This window comes from Carcharodon carcharias, chromosome 7 (genome assembly GCF_017639515.1).
Source record: "Carcharodon carcharias isolate sCarCar2 chromosome 7, sCarCar2.pri, whole genome shotgun sequence".
Taxonomy (NCBI): Eukaryota; Metazoa; Chordata; class Chondrichthyes; order Lamniformes; family Lamnidae; genus Carcharodon; species Carcharodon carcharias.
The window spans coordinates 118,283,276-118,299,638 of NC_054473.1; the positions used below are offsets into that span (position 1 = coordinate 118,283,276).

General features: G+C 45.9%; 1 protein-coding gene across 3 annotated transcripts in view; it reads right to left on the bottom strand.

The window, feature by feature from the left end:
* Positions 1–16,363, bottom strand: part of csnk2a2b (casein kinase 2, alpha prime polypeptide b) — a 65,768-nt gene that overhangs the window by 33,175 nt on the left and 16,230 nt on the right. For all 3 annotated transcript variants that reach the window (XM_041191415.1, XM_041191413.1, XM_041191414.1), the window contains exon 2: positions 1,921–2,032. In XM_041191415.1, the coding sequence (XP_041047349.1) occupies positions 1,921–2,032 (112 nt within the window). The remainder of the gene's footprint in view (positions 1–1,920; positions 2,033–16,363) is intronic.

A 16,363-nucleotide genomic window follows, 5' to 3' on the forward strand; every position in this document is an offset into this window, starting at 1 on the left:
TTGTAAAATGTTCAATTTTCCTTATATATCCTAATAGATATCTGAAGAATTAATTTAGTTGGAAAAATTAAAATCCTTCAAATTCTGTGACAAATCCTTCCTTTCTTGCCATGTTCTTCACCTACACTTGACATTTTGGTGTCGTTATAAACACATCTCCTGCGGAGCTGCTTCAATTAAATCAGGCATTTATTAAAATCCAAAAGATCACATAGTGACTTTATCATACAGATGAAAAGCCAGAAAATGCCAAGGAAACAAAAATGAAAAGGAAACCCTAATGTCAAGTTACAGTTCATAACATTTTGACTAATCAAAAATAAAGTGTTACCTTTTCCCTATGATCTTTCATTTAATTGTTAACCCAATCATATAATCGTTAAATTGTTCCAATACTTTGCCAATTTATAGAGCTACCTGTGGAGATCGCAATTAACCTGCTGCACTATATGCAGCATTACTCAATGGCACTCCACATTCATCCAGCATCCCAGAATTATTTTTTCCCCCAAAAAAGTCTCTTATCCTGCAGGCGTTGACTGTTCATTGTGGGATGGCTCGGTGGGTGGGTAATGCTTTCCAGTATCCAACTGGCCTTTAGTTGTGAGAGCCTCGACAGTGACCATCAACAGGCTAAACTCGAGAGAATGCATAACAGCTGGGCTTGGTCCAGCCCTCACCAAACGTGCACACAATATGCATGCAAATCAGGGCAATATACCCTTCTGTACCTCAGGACTGAATGAAACCAACTAATTCAACAGCTTAAAGGGGATCAACCTCTAGAAAATTTACCTTATTTCACCTTCTGTTGTCCTCATTTTTTTTTCAACAATAACTAATGGGCAGAAACACCAAGTTAGGGTCTTATTTTTATGATCTTTGTGGGTTTACACAGTGAAAACGAATGCTGGGGAAGTAAATACTGACAGCCAGTATTACTGTCAGCCCTTCTCAGGTCGCTTGCAGCACGGTTAAATGGCCCAACAGTACGCCTCTGCCAATACTTCAAAAGAGCATCCACTAATGATTCAATGTGACTTTTTCCCAATTCCCACATCAGCCATCTTTTGGTTTTTGACATATAATTAACTTAAGGTTGCCTTTTCCCCAAATATGAAGTCTGTTTTTGTTAAAAATTCATTCAAGGGATGTGAGCATCACTGGCAAGGCCAGCATTTACTGCCCATTATAAACTGCCCCTGAGGAGGTGGTGGTGAGCTTCCTTCTTGAACCACTGCAGTCCATGCAGTCCACTGTGCTGTGGGTTCATACTCACTATTAAGTGAATTGCCACTGCCCAAAGTTCATTTCAAGTAAAAACATTATAACTAGATGTTATTGTTCTAGCTTAGATTGGGACCCAGACCCTTGTTAAAAAAACTCAGCACTACCTAGTCGCCAAATCTGGGGTTATAAATCTGTGTAGGCTGTTAGATCAAGTACATCTGTGGGTGGCAAGGCATTGAACAGCATGAGGAGAAATATGAGAGAAGGAGCCGTGAGATAAGTCTAAATTTTAAACAAGCGAAAAAGCACACAGGGCAATGTTTGGAGTTTGGCAAAACCAGAATAGTGTTGGTTACACAGAGACGATGCACTAGAGAGAGACAGTAGGCTGGAGGAGACAGCAGGGATAAGATGGGGTTGGATTACAGAGGGATTTGAAGGTGAAAGTTTAAATTTAATACACAGGGGACCAAGGAGCCAGTGGAGGTCAACAGAAACACCAAGTAAGGGTCTTATTTTTATGATCTTTGTGAGTGAGCAAAACTGGATACGAGCAAGAAGTGAGGTAGCAGCAGATGGAAAATGGCCCTTGAATATTCAGGCTGTGCAAAATACTGACAATAATTCATTACTGACCCCACATGCAGATGACAGACCATGAGAAGCTGAACAAAAAAAGACAATACTCACTTTCAGAATTTTGACTACTGTTTTTTCATTGTTTGTTATGTTAATAGCCTCGAATACTTCACTGTATTTCCCACGGCCAAGTTTTCGCACCAACTGGTAATCATCCTGGTTACTGTAGCAAAGCAAAAAAAATAAACATTTTATTCTTTAAATGCCTGAAATTTGCTGTGCATTTCTGTCAATTCCTATTCCTGATTGATTAGTCAATCTAATAACACTTAGTACTCAGCAACTAATAGCCTATAGCCATTTTTAAAAAATCTTTCCTCCAAGCGTTTGACTCTTTCTACATCATAGCGTTGCTCCCATTCCTCCAAGGAACGCAATGTGAATTACTTCACAATCTGCTCCAATGCACAAGGCACTATTGACATCAATCCTCTTTCTGCAGTTCAGATTAATACCTAAGGTAACTGCAGTAGTAAGGTAAAGCTGGCATTTTGATGCATGCCAAATCAAGTACTTGTGAAAGCACAGAATAAATTAGAAAAGATATAAAGTGTGCAATACATATACAACGTAGTGCACATTTGATCTACGTAGAAATTACAGCACGGAAACTGGCCATTTGACAAAACCACTCCACCTTAATAACACCTCCACGCATACATACAATTCTAGTCAAATGTACCTGCTTTGCTCCTAAAGCCCTTTACCTTATTTTCTTTCATCCACATCCAATCTAACTCTGAATGTTGAGATAGTTCCTACCTCAATGACAACCATTAATCAAGAAAATGAATTTCACAATCTCTCAATAAGCAATGTTAAGAAATCACTGCTCCCCCTACCCAACTTTTTTTAAAAAATTGTTAAAACTTCTAAACTACTGGAAACTGTCTACCCTGTTCCATCCTCTTATTCCAGGCAGCATCCATCAACTACACTGTGCTTGGGGGGGGGAAACCCTATACAATTGGCATTCTCTATCTCTGACAAACTTATGCCCACTTTACACTAAAGTATATCTGGTGGCGTTGACGCTTGGACTCTCCTACCTAGCACAAAGGGAAATAGTTGTGGTTGTTGAAGGTCAATCATCTCAGTTACAGAACATCACTGCAGGAGTTCCTCGGTGTAGGCCCAAACATCTTCAGCTACTTCAATGGCCTTCCTCCCATCAGAAAGTCAGAAGTGGGGATGTTCATTGGTGATTGTACAATGTTCAGCACCATTCACAACTCCTCAGGTTCTGAAGCAGTCCATGTCCAAATGCAGCAAAACCTGGACAATATCCAGATTTGGGCTGACAAGTGGCAAGTAACATTTGCACCACACAAGTGCCAGGCAATGACCATCTCCAAGAAGGGAGAATCTGACCATCACCCCTTGACATTCAATAGCATTGCCATCACTGAATCCCGCACTAACAGGATCCTGGGGGTTATCATTAACCAGAAACTGAACTGGACCAGCCATATAAAAACTGTGGCTACATGAGGTCAGAGGCTAGGGATCCTGCAGCGAGTGACTCACCGCCTGACTCCTCAAAGCCTGTCCACCATTTACAAGGCACAAATCAGGAGTGTGATGGAATATTCTCCACTTGCCTGGATGAGGTCAACTCCAACAACACTCAAGAAGCTCGACACCATCCAGGAAAAAGCAGCCCACTTGATTGGCACCCCTTCCACAAACATTCACTCCCTTCTCCACTGACAACCAGTGGCAGAAGTGTGTACCATCTATAAGATGCACTGCAGAAACTCACCAAGGCTCCTCAGACAGAACCTTCCAAACCCTCGACCACTACCATTTAGAAGGACGAGGGCAGCAGATACATAGGCACACCACCACCTGGAAGTTCCCCTCCAAGTCACATACCATCCTGACTTGGAAATATATCTCCGTTCCTTCACCACCACTGGGTCAAAATCCTGGAACTCCCTCTCTAACAGCACTGTGGACTTACCTACACAACAAGGACTGCAGTGGTTCAAGGCGGCAGCTCACCACCACCACCTTCTCAAGGGAAATTAGGGATGGGCAATAAATGCTGACCTAGCCAGCGAATTCTACGTCCTGTCAATGAATTTTTAAAATTATGCAATTACTTGAGCATCTAGTTTCGGAGATGTGAAATACTTTGTGGTGCCAATAGGCTACAGCTCCAAATCACTGAGAATACAGTGCTTGTGGATGGTGGAGGACCTTAACTTGCAATAATAGAAAATGGACCAATTTCCACACTCCCCCAACCCCAAAACAGTGTCCAGTGTAAGTTGGCCAAAATCCTCCTTTCCTACCCCTTGATTTTTTTTGTTGGTCCAAGAGTGGGACAGGAAAAACCACATATCAAAACAACTTGATTCCTGGCTGTATGCAGCCACAAACTTCTGAAAGTTCAGTGGTTCACTGAAATGGCACATGTTAGAGTATCAAAATCTTTATCATGCCATGGGTATGCATTTGAGCTTTCCTTGTTAAGTGAGTTCTTGATCTAGACCATAATCTCAAGTTCAGCATGCACAATATTTCATTTCTGCGTTGCAAGGGAGGAGTGTAAAATTCAAGAGTTATTCCAGCTAAGTCTCATGCATTTCTTCTATATGGAGCAACAGAAGTCTCACAGCACATCATCTCCCAGTTAAGGAAAAGAATTAAGGTACTGAAGTAAAGTGGTCTGCTTATTCTTGAAATAATATCCAGTGATGAAATACTGAACTGCAATAAACCTTTAGAAAACAGGCTAAAGATCTGTTTTGACATTTTGCACAGTAACACGTGAGCACAGTGCTTAGTAAAACTCCAATTTGTATGGATCTGATGTCTTAACTTTGTAACTGCTCCTATTTAAGTTTCTCTAAAAGACACAATTTATTATTAGCTAACATTCTGGTGAGCACAATCTTGAGTGAAGCCATTTTGAGTGGAGGCAGGAACAAGAGTAGGATCGTTAGCCCTAGAGCTTGCTCTATCATTCAGTGAGATCATGGCTGATCTGCCACCTAACTCCATACACGTGCCTTTGCCTGGTTTCCCTTATTGCCTCTGGATAACAAAACCCTATCAATCTCACATTTAAAATTTACAATTGATCTAGCATAACTTTGTTTCTGGGAGAGAATTTTAAACTTCTACCACACTTTGTACGTAGAAGTGTTTCCTAATTTCAATCCTGAAATGTCTGGCTCTAATTTTTAGACCATGCCCCCCTACTCCTAGACACAATCAGCAGAAATAATGTCACTTTAACCAATTTATCATCTCCCATTGTATTTTGAAAACATCAATTAAATCAACACTTAAACTTCCAAATTTGAGGGACTACAACCCTAGTTTATGTAATTTATCCATAAAATTAAACCTTTGAAGTCCAGGTATCATTCTGATACCTCCTCCTGTGCACCCCCCTCGAAGGCCAAATAATCCTTCCTGAGGTGTAGTGCACAGAATGGCTCATAGTACTCCAAGTGAGATCTAGCTAGAGCTTTATATGGCCAAGGCACAACTTCTACCCCCTTGTATTCTAGTCAAGATATAAGTATCAACATTAGATCAGTCTTTCTGATTATTTTCTGTACCTGTTCGTGACATTTTAATGACCTATCAGGACCACAACTCTTTGGAACATCACTAGCTTTTCACCATTTAGAAAGTACAGTAGTTTGTCAAATCCGGTTGTCCAATCCGGTTGTCCAAAATCCAGAGCTGTCCAAAAGCTGGATATTTTTAGAATGTGCCATGCATCAACTTTAAACTTACCTGGGCAATTCGGAGAGGCACTGCGTTGATGCAGCGCTGCACCAGACTAGTTATCCCGTTCACAACTGCATGCCAGTCTATTCCCCTGCTCCGAGCAACCCTTGACCCCACATGACCTGCCTGACCCAAAATCCAGCAAGATCTGAAATCCTGCATGGCCTCGGTCCCGAGGTTGTCGATTTTGTGACACTGTACCTGTATCTTATTCTACTTTAGGCCAAAGTGGATGAATGCCACCTACTTTTATGTCATCAGTAAATTTGGATGTGTGACATTCTATTCCATGATCTAATTCATTCATAAATATGATGAACAGTTGAGGCACCAACACAGATCCTTGTGGGACACTGCCCCATTTGGGCAATTATGGAGTACCTATCCATTATCAATCTCTATTTCCTACTGCTGAGCCAGTTCACTAACCAGGTCAATAAATTGCCGGGGGGGCTGCAGCATCATTCCCCATCAGATTGCAACTCACTTATGCCACCTGGGTGCACCTATCATTACAATATACATGGAGTTTTTCTCCTTGCAGCAAGAATAAGGGCAGCAGCATCATTCAATAACCTCCAACAATTTTCAAACCAGGTCCAGCAGCAGACAGGAGTCAAATTCTATATATCATATCATACCCACTTGAGGGTAGGAGGGATTCACAACACTGATCTCTGGAGTCAGATCAGGAAAGCAGATTACAGCAGTAAAGTAGCAACAACTAGACAACATCAGAGACTCTCCAAGAACGAATCTCCTCTCATACAGAACTATGCGCGTTTACTTTAGGAGTCTGTAATGTCTCTTCACTGCAGATTTTTGGAAGAGTTCATTTGACCCCTGAATAAAATTCCACCTTTAAAGTCTTAAGGATGTTTGTTCAGATTCAAAAAGAATTGGAGGAAGCTTTTGAGCCTTTTTGGGTCCAGACAGCTGTGGCCAAATCAGTTTTTAATACACATGTCTGTTCATGTAAATCTATTTATCCATAAAAAGAAAAAGATTTGCAATTATATAACATCTTTCAGAACCTCAGGACATCCAAGGAAGTATTGTTGAAGTGTTGTCACTATTGCAATGTAGGAAACGTGGCAAGCAATTCACAGAAAGCAAGCTCCCACAAACAATCTCATTGGTCAATAGCAATCATAAACTTCATGATTGTGTAGTGTCATTTGGAACCCACTTACTAGTGGGCACATTCACATAACAGGCTTTCTCGCCTCATTTACCAATAGTAATCATTCTTCATATTATTTTTAATAGGAACCATGACTGTTAATATTTTTGTTTTTGATGGACTGAGCTGTGGACCAATACCAGTAAAGCAAGGCTAGGAAGATGCAGAGATTCACCAGGTTTCAGTTTATAATGTAATGGCCCAAATCTTGTTGGAATAATAATGATGAGTTCACAATGCACACCAGTATTAATGCACAATCAGCCAGCAAATTCAACTGAAGGAGCAACTGAAAATGAAATGCACCCTGAGTTGTGAAGTGCAATAACTTGGTCAGTTAATACCTCTCCGTTTCTGGTCTCTCAAAAACGGCAGCTCACCCTCAAGCTTCCTACTACTTTTAAGAACTTGCTGAGTTTGCAAATTAAACTTGACTCAGAGTCAGAGCTGGTGCATAACAGCATAAATACCCTTTTAACAACATAATTTTTAATGCATTGACAATCAATCTCTCCAGCTCAGAAAAGTAACTATTTAAACCAGTGGCTCCCAAACTGCGAGTCGCCTGTCGTGCCGGCTCCTTACTCTGAGCTGGAGTGTCTGATTCATAGGCACTGGCAACTTAGATCAAAACTGGAGAAAGGTTGGAGAGAGAAGCTGATAATAGTGTGCGCATGGATATAGGGAGGGGAGTTGATTATAATGTGTGCAGAGGTTGAGGGGCTGGTGGAGGGGGTGGGTAAAGAAGGGGGTTCACTAAATCTTTTGACACCAGGGAAACCTACATGAGTACATAAAATAATACAACTTTTACAAGTATTTTGAAAACAGATTTTCATATTTATATGATGTACATGTTAAGCTATAAAATGCAAACCAATAATTATACACAATGTTACTATTATGCTTTATTGGTGTTTTGCTTTTGGTGTCTGGCTCATGTTAATTTTCAAATGTTAAAATGGAGTTACATTAGAAAATAGTTTGGGAATTATGGATTTAAACTGTTAAGTCCTATTCCTGAATGTTGCACACTCATCTCAAGAGATTTAAAATAAAATAAATTCAATGATATTTCTCACTTTTCCTTCTGATCTCTTTTTCTCCCTCCCTCTCAATCCAATCCCACTTTCGCTCATTTATTTTTCTATATCTGGTTCATCTCTAATTCACCCTCCTCATTAGTTGCCTATGTGCTTCTTTCTCAATGCTTTAATTTCATTTGTTATGGAGATATTTTTGGTTCCATCATTCTAAGATTCCAGATGGCTTCTGTGCTTGCTGCATCATTACCAGCTTGTGCTCCAAGCTTTGCTCTATAAGTTGCTTTCTCAAGCTGAAGGGTGCAGGAAAGAGTCTAACAGCTCATATGCCAGATACCCCATTCCAGCAACATTTGGGCCAATGACAACATGCACAAATACTACCAAATGCAAAGTTCGTTACCTATTAAACTTGGGTTCATTATAAACTTCAATCAAGAATCTTTATCAGTTGAGGTCAGTCTCCAGTCTTTAAGTGGTCCTAGGCAAAATAATGCTGTGACATCACTACCCTTCGATGTGGCTTGGGTAGAAAACGACCTAGGGACTTTGCATAAAAAGAATGCAAAGGGGAAAGCAACCACAGCAGGAATAATTGAACACTGAATAGACAAGTTGACAAGCCTGAACAAGAGGGGGTGTGGTATATAGCACAGGATGGCAGTACAACCTAGCCATCCTCAGATCTACTAGCAATGCTGGGGCTGTGCACTAGTGTACAGTACTTAAGTGTAAAATGAAATAGGTAGAGCTTGCTACCCAAACAAAACAACTTACTGCACATTTCATTTTTCCATTTAAAGCCTGTAAGTTTGAAGTGCATAAGTCTCACTATGCTTACCATGACACTAAAGCTCAACTTTAAACTGAACTTCTCCATATGTTCGTGAAGAATCTTACTAGTAGATCACAAACATTCTACTCAGTCTCAATGCCTTAACTGTCACTAATGGTATACATATCAGATGTAAACTCAAACAGGAGCCGGAGCACCACAACTATGCCATATCCTTGGACTATGTAGAGGAAAAATATCATAAAAGCAAAATACTGAGAATGCTGGAAATCTGGAAGAAAAACAGAAAATGCTAGAAAAACTCAGCAAATCTGACAGCATCTGTGGGGAAGAAAACAGAGTTGACATTGAGTGCTTATGACCCTTCTTCTGAAGAAGGTAGCTCTGAAGAAGGATCATATGGACTCGAAACATCAACTCCGGTTCTCTCTCTACAAATGCTGTCAGGCCTGCTGAGTTTTTCCAGAATCTTCTGTTTTTCTTTCAGAAAAATATCATTTGATTGTTATTCAGTGAGCCCTGCTCAGGACTGTTTAAGTGCATCTGTCTTAGAGTATGTTATTTACTTTTGAAATGCCCTTAAATACTCAGTCCAGACTCAGGGGTAGTAGTCAAACTGCTGGCACATAGTAACCATAATCCCATACCAGTGAGAGCTTCCAGAAGGAAAGAAAATTGAGGGTAACAAAAAGCTCTGGGCTGTGTACAGGCTGCTATTAGTGCTGTTACAACACTAGCTATTCTTTCCACTTCCGCTGGGGTCAGCGTGTTTAGAATGTCTATATTTTGTTTAGATAAAAAAATAACTACTGCTTAGATGATGGGGTTGGATAGCAAAACCTGAAGCAGACTCTGAATATTCCAGTCACAGACTTGATGCCAGGAAGTTGTTCTGCTGCACCAAGGTTCATTTCCAGGTACTTGAAGCACATAGTAGACACCATCAAGATAAATATACATGGCTCCTTGCAGTATACAGCAATAATTCTGCCTTCAGGGGCTGGATGATGCTGTAAATTAATGCAGTCTATTGGCTTTGGGATGAATAGGCATTACAGCTACTGTACATAAAGTGAATTTGCGTCAATCTCAACTCAGTTACTTGCAGCGCCCCACACGGCAGGACTACACAGAGTTGGAATAGTTTTGCAAACTCAAAGTTCCCATATCGGTTTGGTGGTAAAACGCATCTTTTTGTATCTTTGACATAAAGATATTTTAATCTTGATCAATAGCACATCTGTGGTCTAACTTGGCATAAAATGAAATCTTAGGTTTTCCTATCACTTCTACTGGGCCACTTTGTATGTGCAAGATAAACAAAACTTGTATTTATATAGCATCCTTAAGGTAATAAAACATTGGGAGGTATTTCACAAGAGAATCAGATAAAAATCCAACAAGCCAAAGAAAGACAAATTGCTGAAAGTTTAGAATTATGGCAGCAGAGTTTTGATGAGCTCAAGTTTATGGAGGGTGGCAGATGGGAGGCCAGTTAACCTTTAACTCAGCCTAGAATCACATTTAACAGATTTGGCTGAAGAACCAGAGGACCGATGGTACCAGTGGAAAAGGAGTTCAAATGTGCATGCCACCAGAGAGGAAAAGTGGGAAAACTAGAAAGGAAAGAAATATATTAAACTTCAGTCTAACTGAGCAGCTGTGGAATTGTTGGCAGGGAAAATAGCAACGTTCTCAAGGGGCAGCGCAGAGGGCAATTCACCCTGCAGGCATTAAAATGTCACTGGTATTTCATGCATCACCAACACCTCACATCTTGCAAAGTGCAATAACATGCTCTTTTGAATAAACTTCTTGGTCTTGCCTGGGGACTGCAATGGACACAAAGTCAGCTTGCTAAAAGCAAATATCCTGTACTTCTCAACTGAAACTCAGAAGTATAAACAAAGCTGCATTACTGCATGGCAGAGAAAGTCACATGCTCCCAGTCCTGCCAGTTACTAGCTGGCACAGGTTAGCTGAAGGATAAGACACCTTCTGCATCACCCAAAAATGCCCACCATGGTTGTTTCAGTTTACCCTAAGCATTCAATTGTTTTCCAATGAGATAGCAAACAACTGAATCTCAATTTTTTCTGCTTTTCGCCCCTCTCCCAATAATACAAACCAGAGTGCCCAGTTCAGTCCTCTTGCCTTTCCCTGACAGCCTAGCTGAAGGAGAGAAATCCAGTGCATGAGTACAGCAAACATATCCAAACGTTTAAACTGGACTTTTTGGAGCCCTAGATATCTGCTAGGTCATCAAATTTCTGTCTGGGGGAAGGACATACGAAATGTTGTAAAAGTACAATGTCCTGAGAATGCTGCAATCCATATATTTCTCCGTACTTGTTAGCTTGCACTCTTGATATCTGGTTATATATTAAAAACGTTTTGCAACAATAACACCATTTTCCTTTGGGTAACTGATACGTCTTTCAGAAAATCAGATAGGAATGCACCAACATTTGCAGCAGTCCCTCACACTGAAAAGTTCAGAACCACTCCTGCTCACTTGGCTATCTGATGACCCTCCATTTTAATCACAGCAATGAACGCTAATCACAGACATTCTATCTCCAAGTATCTACCGTTTTTCTTGATATTTATTTAAGCCAACTTGATAATAAGTGTCATTGAAGCAGGAGATTGCATCACATTCACTATTGGTACAGTTGCTCAGCAGACTCTTCTGCAGTTTCACTTTGGGAGACATGAACTCTAGAGATTATGCTGCACTCATTTTAAAAATTCTCTCAAGGGAGTTCTCTGTTGTTCAGCAGGGTATCTTCAGACTCTCTTACAAGCTAGAGATCTGTAAAATATCAGTCAAGACTCCTCTGTGCCAAAAATTGCAAAGTTAGCTGCCTTTAAGCTGATGAAAGGTTATTGCCCTGAATAATCAAATCTTTTTTTCTCTCTCCATAGATACTGTCTGACAGGAGTCAAAATGTTTTTTTTAAAATCAAGGGCTACTTTTTGGTTTTCCGGCGTTTTTCATAATCACTAACTCCTTTATTAGGTGATTCAGTCACATAGTAACATTGCCTGCTGTATGTGTGTTGGAATTTATTTTTTAGTGTTTCCTTATACTCTCACGGGAGGTGGGCATCACCAGCAAGACCAGCATTTCTTGCCAATCCCCAATTATTTTTGGGAAGTGCAATCCATCTGGTAGGGTACATACACAGTGTTGTTAAGAAGGAAGTTTCAGGATTTTGACCCAGCAACGGTGAAGGAACGGTAACATAGTTCCAAGTCAGGATGTGCATGACTTGGACCGGGAGCTTACAGATAGGGGAATTCCATGCATCTGCTGCCCTTGTCCTTCTAGGTGGGCAAGGTTGCGGGTTGAGAAAGTGCTGTCGAAGGAGGCTTGATGAATTGCTGCAGTGCATCTAGTGGAAGGCGTACACAGCTGCCAACAAACGGTGGTAGAGGGAATGAATGTTTAAGGTAGTGAATAGGTTGCCAATCAAACAGGCTGTTTTGCCGTGGATGGTATCAAGCTTCTGGAGTGTTGATGAAACTGCACTCATCCAGGCAAGTTATTCCATAACTATTATTCCATAACAGAGATAAAAACAAAAAACTGCGGATGCTGGAAATCCAAAACAAGAACAGAATTACCTGGAAAAACTCAGCAGGTCTGGCAGCATCGGCAGAGAAGAAAAGAGTTGACGTTTCGAGTCCTCGTGACCCTTCAACAGAACTGAGTGAATATTTAGAAGAGGGATGAAATATAAGCTGGTTTAAGGTGGGAGGAGGAGGGGAGTGTGGTTGTAGGGACAAGCAAGCAATGATAGGAGCAGATAATCAAAAAATGTCATAGACAAAGGAACAAAGAAGTGTTGAAGGTGGTGATATTATCTAAACAAATGTGCTAATTATGAATGGATGGCAGGCCATTCAAAGTACAGCTCTAGTGGGGGTGGGGTGGAAAGAGTAGCAGGGCACACAAGATTTAAAAATAATGGAAATAGGTGGGAAAAGAAAAATCTATATAAATTATTGGAAAAAACAAAAGGAAGTGGGAAGAAACGGAAAGGGAATGAGGATGGAGGAGGGAGTTCAAGATCTAAAGTTGTTGAATTCAATATTCAGTCCAGAAGGCTGTAAAGTGCCTAGTCGGAAGACGAGGTGCTGTTCCTCCAGTTTGCGTCACTTATCAACCCACCAGCCTCCGCAATCAAAGGATCATCCTCCGCCATTTCCGCCAACTCCAGCATGATGCCACCGCCAAACATCTTCCCTTCACCCCCCCCGGCGGCATTCCGTAGGGATCGTTCCCTCCAGGACACCCTGGTCCACTCCTCCATCACCCCCTACTCCTCAACCCCTACCTATGGCACCTTCCCATGCCCACGCAAAAGATGCAACACCTGCCCCTTCACTTCCTCTCTCCTCACCATCCAAGGGCCCAAACACTCCTTTCAAGTGAAACAGCACTTCACTTGCATTTCTCCCAACTTAGTCTACTGCATTTGTTGCTCCCACTGCGGTCTCCTCTACATTGGACAGATCAAACGTGAACTGGGTGACCGCTTTGCAGAACACCTGCGGTCTGTCTGAAAGAAAGACCCAAACCTCCCTGTCGCTTGCCATTTTAACACTCCACCCTGCTCTCTTGCCCACATATCTGTCCTTGGCTTGCTGCATTGTTCCAGTGAAGCCCAACGCAAATTGGAGGAACAGCACCTCATCTTCCAACTAGGCACTTTACAGCCTTCCGGACTGAATATTGAATTCAACAACTTTAGATCTTGAACTCCCTCCTCCATCCCCATCCCCTTTCCGTTTCTTCCCCCTACCTTTTGTTTCCATTTTAACACTCCACCCTGCTCTCTTGCCCACATGTCTGTCCTTGGCTTGCTACATTGTTCCAATGAAGCCCAACGCAAACTGGAGGAACAGCACCTCATTTTCCGACTAGGCACTTTACAGCCTTCCGGACTGAATATTGAATTCAACAAATTTAGATCTTGAACTCCCTCCTCCATCCCCACCCCCTTTCCGTTTCTTCCCCCTACCTTTTGTTTCCATTTTAACACTCCACCCTGCTCTCTTGCCCACATGTCTGTCCTTGGCTTGCTACATTGTTCCAATGAAGCCCAACGCAAACTGGAGGAACAGCACCTCATTTTCCGACTAGGCACTTTACAGCCTTCCGGACTGAATATTGAATTCAACAACTTTAGATCTTGAACTCCCTCCTCCATCCCCACCCCCTTTCCGTTTCTTCCCCCTTCCTTTTGTTTTTTCCAATAATTTATATAGATTTTTCTTTTCCCGCCTATTTCCATTATTTTTAAATCTTGTATGCCCTGCTACTCTTTCCACCCCACCCCCACTAGAGCTGTACCTTGAGTGCCCTGCCATCCATTCTTAATTAGCACATTCATTTAGATATCACCACCTTCAACACTTCTTTGTTCCTTTGTCTATGACATCTTTTGATTATCTGCTCCTATCATTGCTTGCTTGTCCCTACAACCACCCCCCCCACTTCTCTTCTCTCCCCCGCCCCCCCACCTTAAACCAGCTTATATTTCACCCCTCTTCTAAATATTCACTCAGTTCTGTTGAAGGGTCATGAGGACTCGAAACGTCAATTCTTTTCTTCTCCACCGATGCTGCCAGACCTGCTGAGTTTTTCCAGGTAATTCTGTTTTTGTTTTGGATTTCCAGCATCCGCAGTTTTTTGTTTTTATCTGTGTTATGGAATACTGTCCACTTGCCTGGATGAGTGCAGTTCCAACAACACTGCAGAAGCTTGATACCATCCACGGCATAACAGCCTGTTTGATTGGCAACCTATTCACTACCTTAAACATTCATTCCCTCCACCACCGTTTGTTGGCAGCTGTGTACGCCTTCCACTAGATGCACTGCAGCAATTCATCAAGCCTCCTTCGACAGCACTTTCTAAACCCGCAACCTTGCCCACCTAGAAGGACAAGGGCAGCAGATGCATGGAATACCCCTATTTGTAAGCTCCCGTCCAAGTCATGCACATCCTGACTTGGAACTATGTTATCGTTCCTTCACCGTTGCTGGGTCAAAATCCTGAAACTTCCTTCTTAACAGCACTATGTACGTACCCATACCACTTCTCTCTCTCTCTCTCTCTCTCCACCCCACCACCCCCCCCCACCCACCCCACCCCCTCCACCCCCCCCCACCCCCTCCAACCCCCCACCACCAACCCCCCCCACCCCACCCCAACCAACCACCCCCCCCCACCCCCAACCACCCCCCCACCACCAACCCCACCCCCCCCCCCCCCAACCCCCCCCCCACCAACACCCCCCACACCCCACCCCCCCCACACCCCACCCCCCTCCCAACCCACCCCACCCCCCACCCCCCCACACCCACCCCCCCCCAATCCCACCCCACCCCCCACCCCCACACCCCACCCCCCCCACACCCCACCCCCCCCCCACCCCACCCCCCCCCACACCCCACCCCAACCACCCCCCCCACACCCCCACCCCCACCCCCCCCACACCCCACCCCACCAAACCCCCCCACCCACCCCAACCCCCCCCCACCCACCCCACCCCAACCACCCCCCCACCACCACCCCCCCCCCACCCCCCACCCCCCCACCCCACCCCCCACCCCCACCCCCACCCCCCCCCAACCCCACCCCCCCCCACCCCACCCCCCCACCCCCCCCCACCCCCCACCCCACCCACCCCCCCCCACCCCCACCCCACCCCCCACCCCCCCCACCCCCCCACCCCACCCCCCACCCCCCCACACCCCACCCCCCCCCCCCCCCCCCCCCCCCCCCACCCCCCCCCCCCCCCCCCCACCACCCCCACCCCCCCCCCCCCACCCCCCCCCCCCCCCCCCCCCCCCCCCCCCCCAACCCCCCCCCCCCCCCACCCCACCCCCCCCCCCCCCCCCCCCCAACCCCCCCCCCCCCCACCCCCCCCCCCCCCCCCCCCCACCCCCCCCCACCCCCCACCCCCCCCCCCCCCCCCCCCCCCCCCCCCCCCCCCCCCCCCCCCCCCCCCCCCCCCCCCCCCCCCCCCCCCCCCCCCCCCCCCCCCCCCCCCCCCCCCCCCCCCACCCCCACCCCCCCCCACCCCCCCCCCCCCCCCCCCCCCCCCCAACCCCCCCCCCCCCCACCCCCCCCCCCCCCCCCCCCCCCCCCCCACCCCCCCCCCAACCCCCCCCCCCCCCCCCCACCCCCCCCCCCCCCCCAACCCCCCCACCCCCCCCACCCCCCCCCACCCCCCCCCCCCCCCCACCCCCCCCCCCCCACCCCCCCCCCCCCACCCCCCCCCCCACCCCCCCCCAACCCCCCACCCCCCACCCCCCCACCCCCCCAACCCCACCCCCCCCACCCCCCCCCCCACCCCCCCAACCCCACCCCCCCCCACCCCCCCAACCCCACCCCCCCCCCCCCCCACCCCCCCACCCCCCAACCCCACCCCCCCACCCCCCCCACCCCCCCAACCCCACCCCCCCACCCCCCCAACCCCACCCCCCCACCCCCCCCAACCCCACCCCCCCCACCCCCCCCAACCCCACCCCCCCAACCCCCACCCCCCCAACCCCACCCCCCACCCCCACCCCCCCACCCCCCCCCCAACCCCACCCCCCACCCCCCCCAACCCCACCCCCCCAACCCCACCCCCCACCCCCCCCAACCCCACCCCCCCAACCCCACCCCCCCAACCCCACCCCCCACCCCCCCCAACCCCACCC